Source organism: Lepisosteus oculatus, chromosome 3, assembly GCF_040954835.1.
Source record: "Lepisosteus oculatus isolate fLepOcu1 chromosome 3, fLepOcu1.hap2, whole genome shotgun sequence".
NCBI lineage: Eukaryota > Metazoa > Chordata > Actinopteri > Semionotiformes > Lepisosteidae > Lepisosteus > Lepisosteus oculatus.
Window position 1 is genome coordinate 43,398,111 of NC_090698.1, and position 19,726 is coordinate 43,417,836.

The 19,726-nt window shown below is 36.5% G+C and overlaps 1 protein-coding gene across 5 annotated transcripts in view; it reads left to right on the forward strand.

Annotated features, from left to right (window-relative positions):
• Window positions 1-18,971, forward strand: part of cert1 (ceramide transporter 1) — a 61,957-nt gene extending 42,986 nt beyond the window's left edge. For 2 of the 5 annotated variants that reach the window (XM_015364774.2, XM_069187189.1), the window contains 12 exons: window positions 1,561-1,718; window positions 5,421-5,513; window positions 5,865-5,951; window positions 7,474-7,566; window positions 8,647-8,724; window positions 10,749-10,844; window positions 13,901-14,033; window positions 14,134-14,204; window positions 14,465-14,593; window positions 15,178-15,307; window positions 15,416-15,552; window positions 16,778-18,971. In XM_015364774.2, coding sequence (XP_015220260.1) covers window positions 1,561-1,718; window positions 5,421-5,513; window positions 5,865-5,951; window positions 7,474-7,566; window positions 8,647-8,724; window positions 10,749-10,844; window positions 13,901-14,033; window positions 14,134-14,204; window positions 14,465-14,593; window positions 15,178-15,307; window positions 15,416-15,543 — 1,196 coding nt within the window. In that variant the 3' untranslated portion in view covers window positions 15,544-15,552; window positions 16,778-18,971. Of the gene's footprint in view, window positions 1-1,560; window positions 1,719-5,420; window positions 5,514-5,864; window positions 5,952-7,473; window positions 7,567-8,646; window positions 8,725-10,748; window positions 10,845-13,900; window positions 14,034-14,133; window positions 14,205-14,464; window positions 14,594-15,177; window positions 15,308-15,415; window positions 15,553-15,649; window positions 15,670-16,777 lie in introns of all 5 variants that reach the window. The other 3 variants (XM_015364784.2, XM_006626711.3, XM_006626712.3) reach the window with 3 other exon arrangements.
• Window positions 18,972-19,726: the final 755 nt, after the last annotated feature.

Consider the following 19,726-nt stretch of genomic DNA (forward strand, 5'->3'; position numbering starts at 1 on the left):
TTTAAAACGACATCTGTAAAACAGAGAAAGAAAAGTGTACCCTGTGGAGTGTGGCAAGGGAGAAAAGATGACAAATTGGGTCATAAGATAGAAACTGGCAGTGCAATGTGCAGAGTAATTGAAATTAGATGTTTTCGAACAGAACAGGAACAAGGAAAAACTGGATTGATTCTCAGATATCACTGTCAACAGTAGATAGTTCAACATCAGGATTATTGATCACAGCATTGTCTTTTATTTTTTAGTGTTTATTATTTAATGGGACTACATTAATGAAGACTAACATTAATTAATGATTTTTTTAGGAGGTTGCCAATCAACCTTCCTGTGTTTCAGGCAAGAGGATCTGATTTGTATGGTAGTGCAGTGTTCTCTTAGATTTTTGGCTGCATATGTCATTCATGGTTAGTCAATTATAATGCCTTGCTTATGGGGGAGTTTTCCAAGGTATTTAACAGGCTACACTGTGGCCAGAATTGGGCTTCACACATGCTAGCTCAAATACTCTGCACAATACAAAATTCCTGTCCTGTAACTTTCCCTGTCTCCCTGCATCATTTAGAGTCGACTGCAGGGTTCTCCTGCTCTCGTATAAGACACTGAATGGTCCTGCTGCAGACTATTTTAAGGATTTATTGCATAAATGCCGTCCAGCTCTTTATATGAGATCTGCTGATTCAGATCTTCTTACTGTGCTGATGAATTAATCAGGCTTCACACAGTGAACAGCAGAGCTTTTTATGTTGTGTTATAGAACTCATTGTCCCAGTATGTGAAAAACTGTGACTGTTGGCATTTGTAAAACACATAAAGGTCTAACTTTTCACTAAATAATTTAATTTTACTGTTGGTTTCATAAATGTGCACTTTGAGATTGTTGAAAGTCAAAGTTATTTCTTTTATTGTTTTTAAATTGCAATCAATGAGTCACATACTGTAAAAAAACACCCATCATCACTGTCAAGATTTTAAAACTTTTCACCTTTTTAGTACTGTACTTGTAGCATTCCTTTTTTGTAATATAAACAACACCTTTGCTTATACTGTATTGGGGAAGAAAGTGTGCATCTTTCATTCAGTGTGTCAAGGGTTAATGGCTGTACTGTACTGTAATCACTGCTGAAATGTCCAAGAAGCAATTGTTTGTTTTAGTGTAGCAGTGTTAACTAAATATAATCATATATCCTCTAAATGAAACTGTTAACACTAGTCAGCTCCGGATTTGCTTGTGTTCACTCTTTAACACAGAACCATGTGAGAATGTAGGATTTAAATCTGGTAGATTTTATCACCACCTTCTAAAGTATTTGAAAGGTATTCTTCAAATGTGCATTGCAAGTAATGCTGTAGCATTGCAATGTTGCTAACTCAAGAAATGGTAAATCTTAATTTCTGAAATATTGTTCTCCTGGATTATTTCACAATGAGAAAATCAGTTGATTGCTGTTTTACTTTGAAGTAGAGCTTGTATTTAAAGTAGATTGATGCTCTATTTATCTATTAAAAGGTTAGTGAATAGTGAATGACTGAGTTAAGGAGGTGCTTTTTAATTTTTTCTAGTATTTCCATGTGTAAATCCCAAAGGAATCAATGGCATTGACTTCAAAGGTGAAGCTATCACATTCAAGGCCACCACTGCTGGGATCTTAGCAACTCTCTCGCACTGTATTGACCTCATGGTGAAGCGTGAGGATAGCTGGCAAAAGAGACTGGACAAGGTAAAGTCCCCTTTCTGTTCAGCTTTCCTGTTTTTCTGTCATTTCTTATCTTTGTTTTTTTAAGTATTGTAGTTTATCTGTACCAAACCAATCCATGAAAAATAGTTCTGAAAACTGAGCACAAAGGACAACAAAGAGCGAAAGCTGGGTCAAGAGATCTAGATAAAAAAATAGGCACTCTAAATACTTGTAATTATACTTTATGGAAAATGATTCAAGCATGGTCAATAGGGCACGGTACCATTTGTCCTTAATCCGAAAATGTCATTGTGGAAGACGGAGCTGATGGGATTCTGTGCTTCTGCCATCTGTATGTAGGACTTGCACTGATATCCAACATTCAGAATCACTCTGAGAATGATACGTGTTTGATATGGCAGATCCCTTCAAGAATACTTTTTCTTGGGAAGCTTTGTAAAACTCCCCAATTGTTGTTGAATTGAAAAAAATGAAAATAGTTCATTCTGCACGGTTTCAGCTTATAAGGAGGGAAAAATACTCAACATTCAGCTATGAGCACTGAAGGGCTTTTTTTATTGTGTTAGACTTGGACAATAATTCTTGGTGCGGCTGACAATTGCTCACTCGCTGTGAGCAATGCAAGGTGCAATGGTGAATAACCAACACTAGGTTATTCATAACCACATTAGGGTTTAGGGCTTCCGTTGTGTTTTGGAGTAGAAAGTCCTGTCACAGGAAGCAGCCAGCTGACCATATGGATCCAAATTTTATCCAGATTATAGAGCTCACAACCTCTTCTAAGCCATCACTCAAGACGATGTGATATGAGGCCGATCTGCTCAGTTATCACATTAAAGTTAGTAAAACTACATTCTTTAAGATATCCAGTCCACAGATTTTAATTTTAATGAATGAATTGAACTGACAATATGTACGTGATCAAATCAAGAAAAAAATGTTTTCTGTACAGTGCTACAACTTATAAAAATGCATTTCATAGACTGTATGGTTCTCTAGAAAAATTATCTGACCTATGTTATACAATTGCAGTAGTTTAGTGATTTGTCTGAATACAGCACCTCGCTTCATTTTGTTCAACTCCCCGAGTCATTTTTATTCTCCTTTGGTGATCTGTATATCACAGATGCTTGTTATACATAGCTACTGAGTGTGTTAAAATTAGTGTGAAATACACAGGTTTGAGTGAGACAGAAGACTGTATTGACACCGGTCGAGAAACCAAGGGAAACAGTACTGAATGAATGTTAAATTGAGCAGTGCATGGCAGGTGTATTTAGTATTTCTGCACTTGGAAAGTGCTAACCCTGACATATAGTCAATGATATGTAGCCATTTCTACTTAATTCTTGAAGATGAAGAGTGTTTTATTATGTGCTGTGATCCTGAAATATGGATTTTTTACAATTTACTCAGCAAGAAAAACTTAAGAGTATGTCAAGTTTAAATATATACAAATGTGAAATATGGGTTATGTATTTAAGCTGCTTATACTTCATAAAGGCAGTTGCCTTCTCTGAGGACTAAGAAAACTATGAAAAAATGTTTATGGGCTTTGAAATACCAGTTCCTTATTTTTCAGGAATAGGTGGCAGTATTGTTGTCCAGTGACACTGGAGTGTTAGAGATTTCTACTGGCAGATTAAAATCTGTAGTTTCACCTCTTTAATTAAACAAGTATGTTTGCCTAATATTGAATCTTTAATTGAACTAATATGTATGTATTTTTTAAGTTGCTTTTTAAATGCAATAATTAGATCTGAAAACTGCTGAAACATTCAAATATTTTTTTTAGTTCAGTTAACTGTTCAACTATATAAAGTCTCCACTTGAGAGGCTGAAAAGCCCTTCGCAATATTGCATATCACAATTATGCAGGTTATTACATAATTATATACAGTTGAGTTAATTTTACATTTAGTGACTATCCCAGGTTTTGATTTTACCATGTTTCAGGTTATCTTATCCTTAATGTTGAAAATATTTGATTCATGCTTATTTAATATTGGGAACCATTTAAGTATAAACTGACTCAGTACCCATAGTTTGCTTTTTTCTTTAATAAAACTCCTCTCACACACGTTTTTGGGAAAATGGCATGCTCAAGCAGCAGCTTAGAAAATGTCTACTAAGTAATTAAGACAAAATTCCCTTTTGACTTATTAAAACAGAACCTATTTGTTTCAATATTGTTAAATGTGTTTAGGGAAAAAGCACTACAAGGGAGTAGTAACTTCACAAATGATGGAAGTTAAAGGTTTTGTTCCGATATGTGTAAGATTGTAGGTTTTCTTACATGAGAAGTTACATGATATTTGCTAATTGTCAAACTATCTGAATTGCAGCAAAGTTGGGAGTAATTCCAAGCTTTGTAAAGAGCACAGGATCATGTTTAGTCATTATTTTTAGTAGCTGTCCTAGATAGTTACACTTTCAGCTTTTCTTTTCCTTGATTAGGTGAGCTTTTAAGTGTGGAACTATGGCAGCGATTTCAGGTGCTTTTCATGAGGTTGCAAAACCTGTTTCACCATATCTCTCAGCAAACAGTCGAGCCTCAATACGTATGACAGGAAGTCCCTGCTCCTTGAAACTGCAAACTAAAGAGTGTAAAGTGTGTGGATCGTGGAGAAGTGAAACCTTGGATTAAGGGCTGATACAGACTTGTTTCCAGTGGTTTAATCGCCATACAAAAAGATGACTTCTTCGTCTCCAAGCTGGATACCATACCAGCTATCCTTCTGGAAGCCGAAGCAGCACAAGCCAGCAGGAACTATGAAACATGACAACCAGAAGTGGATTCCTTTGCGGGCACGGAGCGAGTTCTTCGCTGTATGTTTAAAAATGTCTCCATATCAGGTTGACCTTATGGGGCAAGCTTAATCAGAAATTATTTTAACCCTTTGCTCAAGTGCTCTTTTACTGTTTTGTGCTTTAAAACATGGTGGAGATTTAAATAAATGTTTAAAACTTATTTAAAAGTCACTCCTTCATGCAAATAATATGACCTAAAACTATAATGACAGAAGTAAAAGGTTTTATTAAAATTAGTTTTCTTTTAACTTTGTTTCAGTCACTGCAGATGGTTAGAAATCTTAAATGTAATACATTAAAGTTCCTTGTTTGTTTACTAGTCTTTGGGATCCTCAGTTACTATATTACAATACTGTTTGGAAGGCTGCCTTAATGATGACTTACATTTGTAGTCACTAATTCCATAGAAAGTAACCATAGAAATAAACCGTGTAGGGAAGATTGGTGTTGATGTTGGACAGTTTAGGACCTTAAATGTTCTCCGAGATCCAAGTTTACTTCGAGACAAGAGACAAGTGACAAGAATAATACATATCACCACTAGTTGGAAAAGTGCTTTGTTTTTTCTGGGTTATTTGTTACTTCAGCACAGAGTCCTTAAGCGAATTACTACTAGAGGCAGTCAAAACAACATCAGTAAAGCAGGAATGAATTGTAATTGTGCTTCATGATGGTAGGTTTAGTGCAGGTGGTTTTAAGTGACAAGATCTGAAGTATTTGAACGTTCAGTTTCATTACTTCTTCTGAAGGACATAAATCTTCAGAACTCTTCCAACATATTGATGACATCCCTACTAAATGTGAATACCAGAACTGAAAACATTATTTGTTTAATTATAGTAGTGCGATGCAATTAATGATGATTGGAAATGCAGGATTAGTTGTTTTAATGATTGTTTTTCCCATTTCAAGGAAATGGACAAAAGAAGGAGAGTTGAGGATGCATACAAAACTGCCATGACAGAGCTTAAAAAGAAATCTCACTTTGGTGGCCCTGATTATGAGGTATATTTGTCATTGCACTTTTTTCTGTTACTAAGAAATAGAACTAGAAGTCAAAATAGTATTTTCTGTTCTTCTGTTAATCTTTATTAAATATCAACATCAGGTAATTAAGGCGTATATGATGAATAGGCACTGCAGTAAAGCTTGTTTATGCAGTTGTTTGCCAAATGTAGATATTTTGGATAAACTGTGCATGTTTTACATTACCAGTGAACATATTGGCTGAAATAGCTTCTTCTCATATAAATTTGCAGTATTGCTTTTCTGAATATATATATTTTATTATTTTGGAGGTTATTTTTTAAAATGTCCTGTTTGCTTTTATTATTATTTTTTTATCTAATTAAACAGGAAGGTCCAAACAGCCTTATTAACGAAGAGGAGTTTTTTGATGCCGTTGAAGCTGCCCTTGACAGACAAGACAAAATTGAAGAACAGGTAAGTTTCTATTAAAAAAAAATCTCTCTTGGCAAGAACTGGTTAGTATTTTTGGCTAATCATTCTGTGGTCTGTAGCTTCCATCACATATCGTGTCTTGAGTGTTGATTCAGTTATACTTTGGGACATCAAAGTGTGAGAAGGAACTGAACCAAAGGAAGAAAAAAGGCACTTAGCTGAAATTATACCAAACTGAATGTCTTTATTTCTGTTAACTCATGAGTTAATTTCAATGAATGCACTTCACTTGACACCTAAAGAATGCAAAGCAGTGGAGACAGCCATAGTACTGGATATCAGCTTACAATCAAAATGTTACACACATTATTACTATAATGGCCATCAAATAGTATTTGTTTTATGAGCATGTGCTATTGGAAGATTTGTCAGGTGACGTACACCATTCCTATTATAAGTATAAACATGAATACATTTCATATGTTTCCTGCATAAAACATAAGGTTTAATTTGACCTATTTACTCAAGAAATACTCAGAAGTGGAGTTGGAAGAAAGTTGCTTGTAGTTGTACTATCGAATACAGAGGGATTATTCCCTTTCTTCTCATTTAGAAGGAAATAGATACCGAAAAAAATATATATTTCATTGCAGATGGAACATGCAAAGATTAGAGATATCTTTCACATAGAAGGGTGCTGAGTAAAACTGGCCTATGAATTTGAACAGGGTTGAAATTTAAGGGCATCAAGGACATGAGATGATACAGACAAAGAATAGGTTAGTTGGCCCATGTAGACTGTTTTCAGCAGTTAATTAATCCAAGGATCTCATCCAGCCATTTTTTAAAGCCAGGGTATCTACTTCAACTACTTGACTGGGTAGCTTGTCCTTTCTCCTACAGCCCTTTTCATCCTCCTGATTTTGAATTATGTTGTCCATCACATTGAATCACAGTCCTAGGGATTCACTAACAGTCAGAGCTTTGTTTTTTAAAGTCGGTTTTTGTTCTTGCACCGTGTTCAGATGTTAAATTCCAGTCAACTTAAGGTCATTGATGTTTTAAAATGTAGTGTCAAAATGTATGATTTATAATAAGTGATGAAGTGTTATTTGTGTAAAACAACTGTACTAAAATATGGAAAAACATTCTTCTGGGTTCATCTCACTTATGCACAAACAGACTGAACACTTTTTACTACCACCATCCCCTCATCATATTGTTCCTTGGTATCCCACAAATTCACATATATCATAATTTCGGAACTAGCCCTCTGTTGAGAAACCGTGTACAGTGGCATGGCAGGATAGTGCTGTTTCCTTACAAATACACATACAAGACCAAGCTTGGGCGCTACAGGATTTACAGGTTCTTTCTGCAGTCATGTACAGTATGCTCATTTCTTTGACAAGTCTGTGTGGATATGCATACATCATGAAATCCATTTAAAAACGCATTAGGATCTGTTGGTTCCATTGGTTGTGTTATTAATGTCTCTTATACAGTCGATACTTCCTGTGGCAGGAGAAGTAGTTAATCTTGACTTTTCCCCCTTTATTTACAGTCCCAGTCTGAGAAGACCAGGATACACCGGCCCACTGCAGTGCCTTCTGATGATGCCTACTCAGCCGTTGGCAAACACAGATTCGGCCAAAAGGTATTTTCTTCCCTTTTGTATTTGCATCCGACTACATTGATTTAAATCCTGGAAACCTTGGAAATCTGTTCTTTTCTAGAATTCCAGTGCCCTCCAAAAGAAATGGGACGACAAAGTAAGAACAGATATTTTTGCTTTACAGTGTTCGCATTTTATTTTTTCATAACTCCATTTTTTTATTCCATTTTATCTTATAAGTATGGAAACGTTTTTTGTGTTTCTGCCAGTGACCAAAAGTATTATATTAGAAGTAGTGACTCATTCATTTAGTAAAAAGGTCAGTATTTGGTTGCATATCTCTGCAAGGCGATAACTGCATGATGTCTTCAAATCAGTCCAACCAAAGTATTTGTATGATCATTTGAAATACTGTTCCCTTTGCAGCTGCCACTTTGAGATCTTGCCTGTTCTTGGGGTGTTCTGACTTGATTTTTTTTTTATGGATGCAAAGTGTATTCTCAGATAGATTTAAATCTGGAGATTGATGTGGCCAGTCTTGGATTTTCTACTTTTATTTTTCTCTCAATGATCTCCTTGGCTGCCACGACCTTTGTTCTTTGGAGTCATTATCATGCAACATGGTGAAGCAACACCCAAAAACAATAGAAGGATTGTTTTCTGCCTAAGCAGACAGAATGTTTCTGCCGACTTCAGAATTCATTCATTATTTCAACATGAATCAAGAAGAATGAGGCAGTTCCAGAGGTGACTATGCATGCTCTGGCCATGGCATTACCACCACTTTTGGAGGGCACTGTGTGCATTTTTATTTGTTTATGGTAATGAGTACAGTCTGTAAGAGTAGAGATGAGTTTTTCACCATGTTTGCCAATATTATTTTAAAAATGTATAAGCAGATGCACAGTCTCCTGTAATGATTCCAGCATTGAGTGGTTGCAGCTTGTCAATAAATATGGCATGAATACAACACAGGAGGTCAATGTGCCTAGTGTTCATGGCTTTGCTTTTTGCTTATGGTTTTCCTCCCAGTCATCTCGGGTGAAAGCTGTTGATTGAATGCTTTGTTGTGCTTTTGTTCTGATTCCCGGGTTTTTTTTTCTTTGTCTGTCTTTGTGGTAGCCCTATAGTCGCTCTTCCTCCATGTCTTCCATTGATCTAGTCAGTGCCTCTGATGATGTTCACAGATTCAGCACCCAGGTACTGTATTCAGACAGAGAGGTCTCTGGTATCTTTCTGCATTGTACCATATAGTTATGAGATGAGACCCTCTAACAGCATGCAGTTTTTTTTTATCCTCCCTCTAACAAGCAAAAAAAAAACTTCAGAGTGTGAGTTGACATTTTCCCTGATGTAATACCACTTTGTAAAAATGTCTTTTCTTTAATTAACCAGCTTCCTTGTTTTCCAGAAGTACTCCTTTTTATTTAACTTGTCCTGAAGGAAAAAAAAAAACTTTAATTTACTACATTTTGTAATCCAAAGTGGGTGCATGCAAATCAGGGTAATGTCATAGTGAAGATGAAGGCTGTCACTTTTGTAAAGCTTGTACAATAGTCCTAGCCACTCTTGAACATAAATCTGCCATTTGTATCTGTAAATGTAATTCCAGAGAATGGAAGACAACAGCTCCTTGATTTTTCTTTTCCAGTCAAAGGATTAATAACATTTTTAGAGTTATTTTTCCCCTGTACCGTGGGGATCCCAGCTTGTACTTGTTAAGTTGATTGTGACCCAAAGTACTGGTTCAGTGCTTTTCTTGGAATTAAGGGACCATTATTATTTAGATCACAAGCAGGCACTGTGAAATCAGTGGCTTTGTTCTACAGAATTGAACTTGAAGATCTTTAAGTCTCATAATTTGTTTAAAACTAACATAAGTTTATCATTACTGGATTTCTTGACATTTTTTATTCCCATAAATCTTACGATAGGTGACTTATAATGCTGTGTAAAAATAAATCTCAAAACAAAGTAAAGGGGTGTTTCTCTTAACACCAGAATAGAGTTCCCATCATTGCTATTGAACTCTGTGTGAGTTTTTTTTTCAAAATTGTTAAGTTAGTAAATGAGTGGTCAGGTGTCATGTAATTTGAATTTAATGGCACCTTTTTATAAGCTGTTTGAAAAGGAGTGAAAATTGAGGAACCTTGTTTTCTATCTCGCATTGTAATATTCATAAGATACCAATTAATTATATACAGTTGTGACTACACAAAACATTTGCCAAACAGCTCTTTTGGTTATTTATAAAATTAAAAATGAACCTATTCTCTGGTTAACCTTATAAGTCATGAATGTTTAAGTGATCTACAGTTTGTTTTCTGGCCTTCCTTTAAGGAATAGCTGGATGAGATCTCTGAATCAATTACCTACTAACCACCAAAGGAACTTGATGAGCCGAATAGCCTTCTCCCTTTTTTAACTGTTCTTTTGTCTTTATTTTACTGAATGCAAAATAAAGCACAAGTAACGTTATTTCTGCTGAAAGCTATGATGAAGTCACTTGAAATAAATTTCACATTCAAAATTCTCAGAAGGAGAAGTGTGGAGCCTCTGCAGATCTTTAGTCTCTATAAATATTCAGCTTGACATTTTAAGCATCCATAAAAATAACAAATAGAGTATTAATAGTGTCACTACTATATTGGCATTTTGTATTGTAAATACAGTATAATACTGTGACTGATGATCAAGCATTATGAATTATGAGGAGTGAATGATTAGGTACAGGGTGAACCTATATGAACCTATATACTGTGAACTTTGTGCAACATTCACACTAAATAGATCACAGAATAGTCCCATGTCCAAGAGTTAGTTTTTAAGAGTAGGGCTTCCCGATGAACTTACATAGTACTTAGTCTGTGTAAGTAATCAGATAATATAGTAAGTGCTTAATCTCTTATTTTTTAAGGGAAGTTGTAGTGATTTAATTAAAGGAAATTAGTTTCATGGTCAGAAAATCAGTTTTTAAAATTTGAGGTTTTGTACACGGCTGTGAACAGGTACGGCGCAGTGTGCTATGTACTGTATAATCTGCTGTTTTGCTTTCATCTGCCTTTTTTCTGCTATTTGAATACTGGCTGCGAGATAAAATGGAAAACTGCACAGAAGTAGGTTTCAAACGGGAACCGGATTTCAGACCACCGAATATCACGCCACGTGGAGACAATCAAATGTTGGAAGCTTTTTTCTCATGAGTGACATTATTTGTGTTACAGGTTGAAGACATGGTTCAGAACCACATAACGTACTCCTTGCAGGATGTTGGTGGAGATGCTAACTGGCAGCTGGTGGTGGAAGAAGGAGAAATGAAGGTAAAGGGGACCTGACATGGGTTTCTAACTAGCCTAATACAGCAGCACGCACATTAGCACTTGAATAAGGAGAAGAACAATATTAATAATATTGATAATGAATAGTAGTAATGATAATAAATGCAGATAATAAGAGTAACACTCATAGTATATGCTATGGTATAATATCTTATAGTATATATAGTGTTATAATGTATTCAGAACTCTAGATTTCCCTTTTAATTGAGGGGAGAAATCACAAAACATAATCCATTCTGCTACTTTGTTTTGGATAGAATTTGTATAGGTATAAACAGGAGTGGAGTAGATGCAGTGGGGAACGTATCTCAGGAAATTTATGTTTGTAGTTAATGTTTTTAGAATGTAGACAATGAAGGTGTACTTGTGGATAATTATACAGTTATAATTGTATATTGGCACCCATGCACATTTTTCAAGTAATGCAACATTTCTACCAGAAAATTGTTTAAATAAAAAAATATTTTGGTATCCACATATGTATTTCTTTGGTTTGCAGTGGAACAAATCAACCCCCCCCCCCCCCCCCCCCAAAAAAAAAGTTGAATAATTTACTAAATCTTAGCTTATTCCACAGGAAATCCTAAAATGGCCTGGACAATATTATTGGCACATTCTACAAGTAGTTAGAAATAGATTTCAAGCAGGTGATTCTCCTTTACTTTGCAATTGAACTCATTTGTGGTAAGTTGCCAGGTGCCTGCAATATAAAAATAACTCATTTAACCAGTTTGAGTAGGGAAAACGACTCGTTCTCCTGTTTTGTGTCACTGTGTGTACCACAATGAGCATGGACAAAAGACAGAAAACCAAAGAATTGTCTGAGGAGGTCAGACACAAGATTGTAGCCAAGCATGGACAATCTCAAGGCTACAAGTCCATCTCCAGAGACCTTGATGTTCCTGTTTCCACCGTACGCACAGTAATGTTATGAAGAAGGTTAAGGCCCATGGCACTGTCGACATCCTCCCTGGACGTGGCTGCAGGAGAAAACTTGATCAAAGATTCAGCGAAGGATTGTTCGAATGGTGGAGAAAGCAACTCGATCAACTGCCACAAAGATTCAAGCTGACCTTCAGACACAAGGTATGACAGTTTCAACTCGCACCATCCATCGCCAACTCAATGAAAAGGGGGTGATATGGTAGGAGAGCCAGGAGGACCCCACTGCTGAGAGAGACATAAGAAAGCCCAACTGCAATTTGCCAAAGCACATGCCAAAATCCTTCTGGGAGAATGTCCTGTGGACAGATGAGAACAAATTAGAGCTTTTTGGTAAAGCACTTCATTTCTGTTTATAGAAAACAAAACGAAGCCTTCTGTGAAACATAGAGGAGTTTTTTGGGGGGTTGCTTTGCTGCTACTGGCACTGGGTGCCTTGAACATGTGCATGGAATCATGAAATCGGGAGAATACCAAGGCATTTTGGAGCACAATGTCATACCCAGTATCAGAAAGCTGGGTCTCTGTCGGAGGTCATGGGTCTTCCAGCATGACAATGACTCCAAACACACTTCAGAAAGCACCCAGGAATGGTTCAAGACAAAATGCTGGACTGTTCTGAAGTGGACTCATTGCTGAACATCATAGATTGCATCCAGATCTAAATCCCATTGAAAACCTGTGGAGAGATTTGAAAACAGCAGTTGGGAGAAGGCACCCTTCAAATCTGGGAGAACTGGAGCCGTTGGCACAAGAAGAGTGGGCTACCAGTACAGAGGTGCAGGAAGCTCATCAATGGCTAGAGGAAGCACTTGGTTGCAGTTATTTTGACCAAAGGCTGTGCTACCAAATATTGCATCTGGGGTGTCAATAATTTTGTCAATGCCATCTCTTTTTGTTTTCTGATTTAAAAAGATATGTTAAATCCTGAATCAAAAACAAAGATTCTTTAACTGTTAACAGTGAAATAAAGATTTGTGGAGACCAAATACTTTGGCATTTAGAATAAAGGCCTGATGTCGGCAGTGTTTGGCTGGCATGATGCACATTCTACTTCTTAGTAATGGATTTCAGTGTAATCAAAAGAGTAAAACAGCCTTCTCATGATCTACAACTCTGCCTTTTATGTTTAATTTGTAATTGGATTTTCAGATAAGCTAAAATAATATTTGATGATATCACATACAATTACAAACAAATGTTAACAAGCATCATGATATGGCAGACTTGGCAGAAGAGGGAAGGCACAGTCTTCAAGATCTTTCGAACATGTCTGGGTCAAACTGCAAGCTCTTACAGTATGTTTAAGAAGGGCTGCCAGGCAAATAAAGTTTTGTAGTTGAGTTTTACTACCTTTTATCCCTGTTTAAGACAAAGGCCAAATTGTCTTAAGGCTGTGTGAGTTGTGGCATAACATTTCAATATCAATCTGAGGGAACATACAAAGGCAGATGTATTTACTCTCAAGTTAGCCCACTTTTATTACAAACCATTACAATAATTTGTAGACCATTCAAACTATTCTTTTGCACATGAACTGGATTCCAGTAGCACATGGGTTGAAGAATCTTAAGAACTTCAAATGTATTTACATGTTATGATGATTTTTAATCTATATCAGTTTGGAGTTGATTAAGTAGATTCTAAATATAGCCCTTAATGAAAGTGTCATAATTGAAAGCTTAGGGAATTGAGGGTGGGTCAATACTTTTATAAGGCACTGTTGTTTTCCCCCCACTTAAATTAATAAGGGAATCTCAATGGTTCTATATTCTTTTTCAAGAATAAACAATGTGTGAAGTCTCTGCTGCTAACGTTTTTTAAAGTACATGCTACAATGGCATTTCTCCAAAAGTCGGAGGTCCTTTCAGATTGTTGAGTGAGCAATGAGCCACTAGGTGGCACTCAAGGCTAAATGTTACAAAGTCATGTTCTCTTATCGGTCTCGGAGAATTAGAAACCACATCCTTTTCCCATTATATACTAAATAACGTAATAGGAAAAACAAATGATCCCCGAATATTAAGGAGTTTGCCATTCTAGTAAAAAACTGAGATTGAGGTAGCATGTTAACTATTATCGATGGTGTGTTGCAGGTGTACAGGAGAGAAGTTGAAGAAAATGGAATAGTCCTAGACCCCCTAAAAGCCACACATGCTGTGAAAGGTGTCACTGGGCATGAGGTTTGTCATTATTTTTGGAACGTTGAGGTCCGTAACGACTGGGAAAGTAAGTCCATTTTCTAATGTCTATTACATGTTTAAAGCTTCTGAACATTTTTGTTAAGAGAGAAGTTCTACATAAAGTGTTGTTTTTTTTTTCTTTTCAGCAACAATTGAAAACTTCAATGTGGTGGAAACATTATCGGATAATGCCATCATAGTCTACCAGACTCACAAGGTATTCCATAGTGCTGCCTAACTTTAATATGTCGGAACCATGTAAATAGATACACGTGTTCATTAATATTTTTAATGGTTTTAACTGGGTTTTCCCAGAAAGAGTTTCAGGCAACCAGAATTCTTAAGGAAACTCTCCCATAAACAGAAGCAGATCTCCAGGTCTTGCATATTACTGTGCTTGCTCAGGAAGTCAAGGTGTCTGAGCTAACTGGACTTTTTCATGGTGTTTCAGGCATTAATTTTTATTTTATTTTTCAGAGAGTGTGGCCTGCCTCACAAAGAGATGTTCTGTACTTGTCTGCAATCAGGAAAATTATAGCAAACAATGAAAATGATCCCGATACATGGATTGTCTGTAATTTCTCTGTAGATCACAATAATGTCCCTGTAAGTACTGAAAATGTAGTAAATTTACACGAAACAGCTATTTGTTTTTACTATTTTAACAAAAAAGCCACTTTTTTATGACCTGAGTTGAAAGTGTTTTATGGTATGAAAAGATGTAATGGTTGTTGCAGTTGACTATCCAAGTCTAAAAGGGGAAAAAAAACTTCACATGAGTATCACCTAAGAAGGATATACTGAATTTGTTTTTGCTCTACATAAGCCTATTTCACAGATATGCTGTCACAGAAATCAGACTTCACTCGTCTGCCATAAAACACCAAGCACATAATAGATCCATAAACACCTTTGTACAGTATTTGTGGTCTTGATAATATGTATCATCTACCAGCGCAGAAGGGCAGATGTTTATCACTGATTAGGAACTACTGAAAATTGAATGTCCCCTGTAAGCAAGGTTGCTCGTTCTGTTAGGACCAAGGTAGACGGTCGTTTGCATAGGAGTATGCCTTTAAGCTTGGGTCAGTTGTCAGTTCATCAGTTTCACGTCAACTGGACTTATAAGTGAGTGAGTGTTTTCCTAAATACCTGTTTAACGCATTTTATGCCTCTGTTATTCCTGTTAGCTCACCAATAGGTGTGTCCGTGCCAAAATCAATATAGCCATGATCTGTCAGACACTGGTCAGCCCACCTGAAGGCGACAAGGAGATCAGCAGGGATAACATCCTCTGCAAAATTACTTATGTGGCTAATGGTAAGTGATGCCATTTTATAGTTTTAACGCAATGTAGAATTTGTTTTCAGGGTATTTCTTTTCCAATTAATGAGAGTCATTTAATAATCTCTTATTACTTTTGTGCAGTTAATCCAGGTGGCTGGGCACCTGCCTCAGTCCTCAGAGCAGTGGCAAAGAGGGAGTATCCCAAATTCTTAAAGCGCTTCACATCATACGTCCAAGAAAAGACTGCGGGGAAGCCCATCCTTTTCTGATGTAAGCAGGTGTGTTTCTCTCTCTTGACTATCGCCAAATCACTCCACTGCAAACGTTTTTTTTAATATTCTAAAATCAAATCGATTCGTTTTTTGTTACATTCAGCTGATTTGGAATAGCCAGCGGTGAGTTTTCCACTTCTCAGCCCATGACTACTAAAACTGAGGAGAATGAGGATCTGCCCATCTTCGAGCCACTTAAACTTCAATCCATCACAGGCTTTACAGCCTTGTACCAGTGGTTCAGCGCTGATTGGAGGAGACTTCCAGCGCCGACAGCACTGCAGACTGCAGACAGCCCTGGCCACATAATCCCACCTTTCCCTCCGTGGCACACAGCCGATCATGTGCCATCAATAGGGGAGTCTCAGTCTGTGTTTAGATGAGCTTCTCCTCTGGTTGAGCCACTTGGCTGTCTTAATAATTTAATCTTTGAGGTGTTAAAAACAGTCATATCCATTGCTCAAAATTTACAGGCAACTCCAATCCCTAATGTTTTTTTTAACATGAATTCATTTAACATGTTTCATTCCTGTATTTAAGCAGTTCATTTATATGTTTTTTTTTTCCAGTTGTTGAGCAAGAATTCCTCACAATGTCCTTTTCTACAGATTGTACTGGATGTAGTTTGCATAACTAAAATATCTATCATTTTTGTAATAATAAAAAACAAACTTGCATCCAGAGGGCAATGAATACATTAAATTAAGATCTATGGAAGATCCAGTGATTACTTATTAACTTTTAATAGCAGGTATGTCATTAAGTAAAAACTGAAAAGGCTGACTTGTTAGTTGCAAAGGAACAAGTAATAGGTTTATTCCATGCTGAAAAAAAGAAGAAAGAGAACACAACGTTTCGGCCGTGGAGCCTTCTTCAGGTGTGAGAGAGGCTCCACGGCCGAAACGTTGTGTTCTCTTTCTTCTTTTTTTCAGCATGGAATAAACCTATTACTTGTTCCTTTGCAGCCTACGCATGCTGACGCAGCTACCCACCTGACTTGTTAGTTGTTGGTTTGCTATAGAAAATAACATCCTGTAGGCTGCGTTTAATAGCACATCAGTGTGGTTTGGAATAGGTTTCACCTCACACTTGTTACGTTTTTTTCCCATGTTTATTCTGATTTGTATCGGTTTAATTCAGTGGTATTACAATCTTACTAAAACTGTACCTGTAAGATCTTTGAACCTCGAGGACAAAGTGATGAAAGAAACCTATGTCTCATGTCTTTCAGTGATTTGCCTCCTCTCACTGCCAAGTCCCACAGCGTGCTTTTCTCCGGGTGATTTAGACAAGGCTGTGTAGACATTCCAGATCTGGAGGAGCTGGACACAGCAGAAGCAGGCGGTGGCACTTTCTGTCTCTAGACTGTTCAGAGGCTGTGACCTGCGGTGCCCAAGTGTGGGAAACAAAGCAGCTTTGGTCAGAATATCCAACACTATCTGTACTCTGCAAGCTCCTCTTACTGCATCAGTGTGTAATAAGTACATCTTTACAGCTGTCGTTTATGTTGCTGTAGTGGAGACAGTTCAAAATGAAATCTTGATTTTTACAAACTGTGGTTCAATGGCTTTAATAACTCACATGTTACAGTAGACCTGCAAAAATAGCCAAAAAGATAAATATTGCAAAAAATACATATTAAAAGAGATTTATATGGTCATTTTGGAGGTCTAAAGTAAATTGTTTCTATTTTGGTCTGGCTTTTGTAAATGTCCAGTTTTTTGTTTTTGTTTTGCTATGTATAATCACTGATCTCATGGCTTACTTTCATGCTGCTAATTTTTCTAAAAATAGCTAGCCTTTTCTTAAAGAATCGTCTTGTTTGTAATACTTGTTGAGGGCTGTTATTGATCTATGACTTGGCCTTTTCTTCCCTCTCTCTCTTGTGAAGACCAGCAATGTGTCTGATGGAGAAAGAGTTTGAAAAGCTTTATTTTTTTTTCAGAAATCTTTATATTTCTACCGTGATTTTAGTTGTACACGTTATACAAATGTGATGTGATGAAAAAAGGCATAGAAATCTATAAAAAAAAAAACTGGCAATATGGAATACATAACTTATCTCCTGATGCTGGTGGAGCAGATCTATCTTGATTGCAGTAGAAGCATTGAACGGGAAGCTGGAGAGCACAGTGTACGAGTTTTCAAGTCAAGCAATAATTAGTTTGGCCTTGAGAAAAGCATCACGTCATGATCTAATTGAAAGTGCATTATTAAATTTGATCTGTTACAAATTCACAAAGGATTGGATCTTAGCAATCCAAGGTTACAAACTTGAATGCCCCCTTTCAACACACACTTTGTATACCACTGCATCTTAAGAATTATTAATCTGGAATGTACAGAATTAAGATAAATTTTACCAATTCCCCAGTTTTGCTGTGTTGGCATATACATGTTAAGCGTACACTTTTTACATATCTTTTTATCAAACATTTCATGTTTATAGAAATCTGTACCTGGACAGTAATTGATTTAGTGTTCTAAATCGGTTCTTTAGAAAGCAAGAAATTCTTGGGTCCGTGCTCCAGTAAAATCACTAGAGAAGTGCCTCTGTCTTCATCTTAGCAGGATGTATGATTTACTGCTGAATTCTATATGTCCAACAGACAAACCTTTTAAGAGCAAAGCCTTTTTAGCATGTTTCTTTTTGCAAAGATTGGTTTATATTACAATGTAAGGGGAAAAACATTTCACTTGATTTATTACCTCAAGATTAATTTTTATCTAATATTGTAAATTTGCAATCAGCAGGGACAGTGTCACTTTAGTGTATTCTTCCTGTGTTGGGAGCTTTTCACAAATTAGTTTTTATGTCCAAATGATTCCTAGCGTGAAGTATATTGGTAAACCTTTCACTAATCGGGCAAGAGAAGTGTTATGCAATAAATCAGTTGCATAGGATACAATGAACAATGAGATGGTGTGTGGGGAGTTCACAAGAAGTGTGTATATCTTGATAGCGTTATCATTAGTTGCATTTGCATAAAATGCGATGTAATTAAGACATATTCTGTAAATAAATAGATTACACTAAATGAGCAGTCTGGGGTGAATATACCGTGCATTCAACGCATGATTAATATTGATCTGTCTTCAAGGAAGGATATTCTCAAATATCCTGATTGAACAGTACTGTTGCCCAGACCACTCTTCTCTTGCCTTTGGATTTCTGACATGAAAATATGTTTAAAGTACTTTTGGGAGTGTATAGACTAGTTGTGTTTTATAGAAGCTTTATTATCTTGGTTATATTCTATACAAAGAAATGCCAGTCCTTATGTCACAATGGTATTGATCTGTACAAAACAAATAATTGAATCAACTTGTATGATAGCAAAAAAAAAAGTTGAGCTCTCTTCCATGTTATATCTAATTGAATACAGTATTTAAAATTGAAGGGTATTAAAAATAATAGACCGATATTTTGTGTGGCGTCTTCTTGAATACATATTGATGACATGCTGTTTTACCGAATTGCAGATGCTTAATTCACAGTGTAAGGAGTGTAACCATAACCTGATATACTGCAGTTTTATGTGAGCTGATCTCTCTTAACATCAGGGAGAAACTTTGGGCGCAAATCAAAATTAACTGGGTTTCAGAAATGATTCTAACCAATTTTACTGGATGGTGATGGATAGTATAGATGCACACTCTTATCTACCTACAGTTGCAAAACAAGCAGTTACAATGAAGAGGGCTAGTGTTTTTTTTTTTTGTTCAGATGAGACCTCTGAGATTTAACCAGTAGTTGGCTTCTTTGCTGGTGAGATGTGATGAAGTGAGAGCTGATTGGCTGTCTCTGCTCTGGTGAGTGTAGCTCATGGTGACGTTGCTTCAGGAGGGATTGTCAAAGATGCCCAACTGCATCTTGAGTTCCAAACTGGTCAAGCTTACTGAATGTCATTCTCTTGAATGATGGGGGCTTTTTTTCTGTTCTTCACAGTTCATAGTATAACCCAGCATACCAGCAGATATCCTAAATAGTATTTTTCTAAAGACAGTGCAGGTGTCTGCTTTGTATATGAATAAAAAATAGGCTTTTCATAAAATTTTACATTTTGCTGTGAAACAAATTCCTTAAGATATAAGGACATAAGGTCCTTTACATATTTAATGAAAATAAAGGAAGGAAACATTTACAGCAGACCATGTTAAAATCTATAGCCAGTCTTTG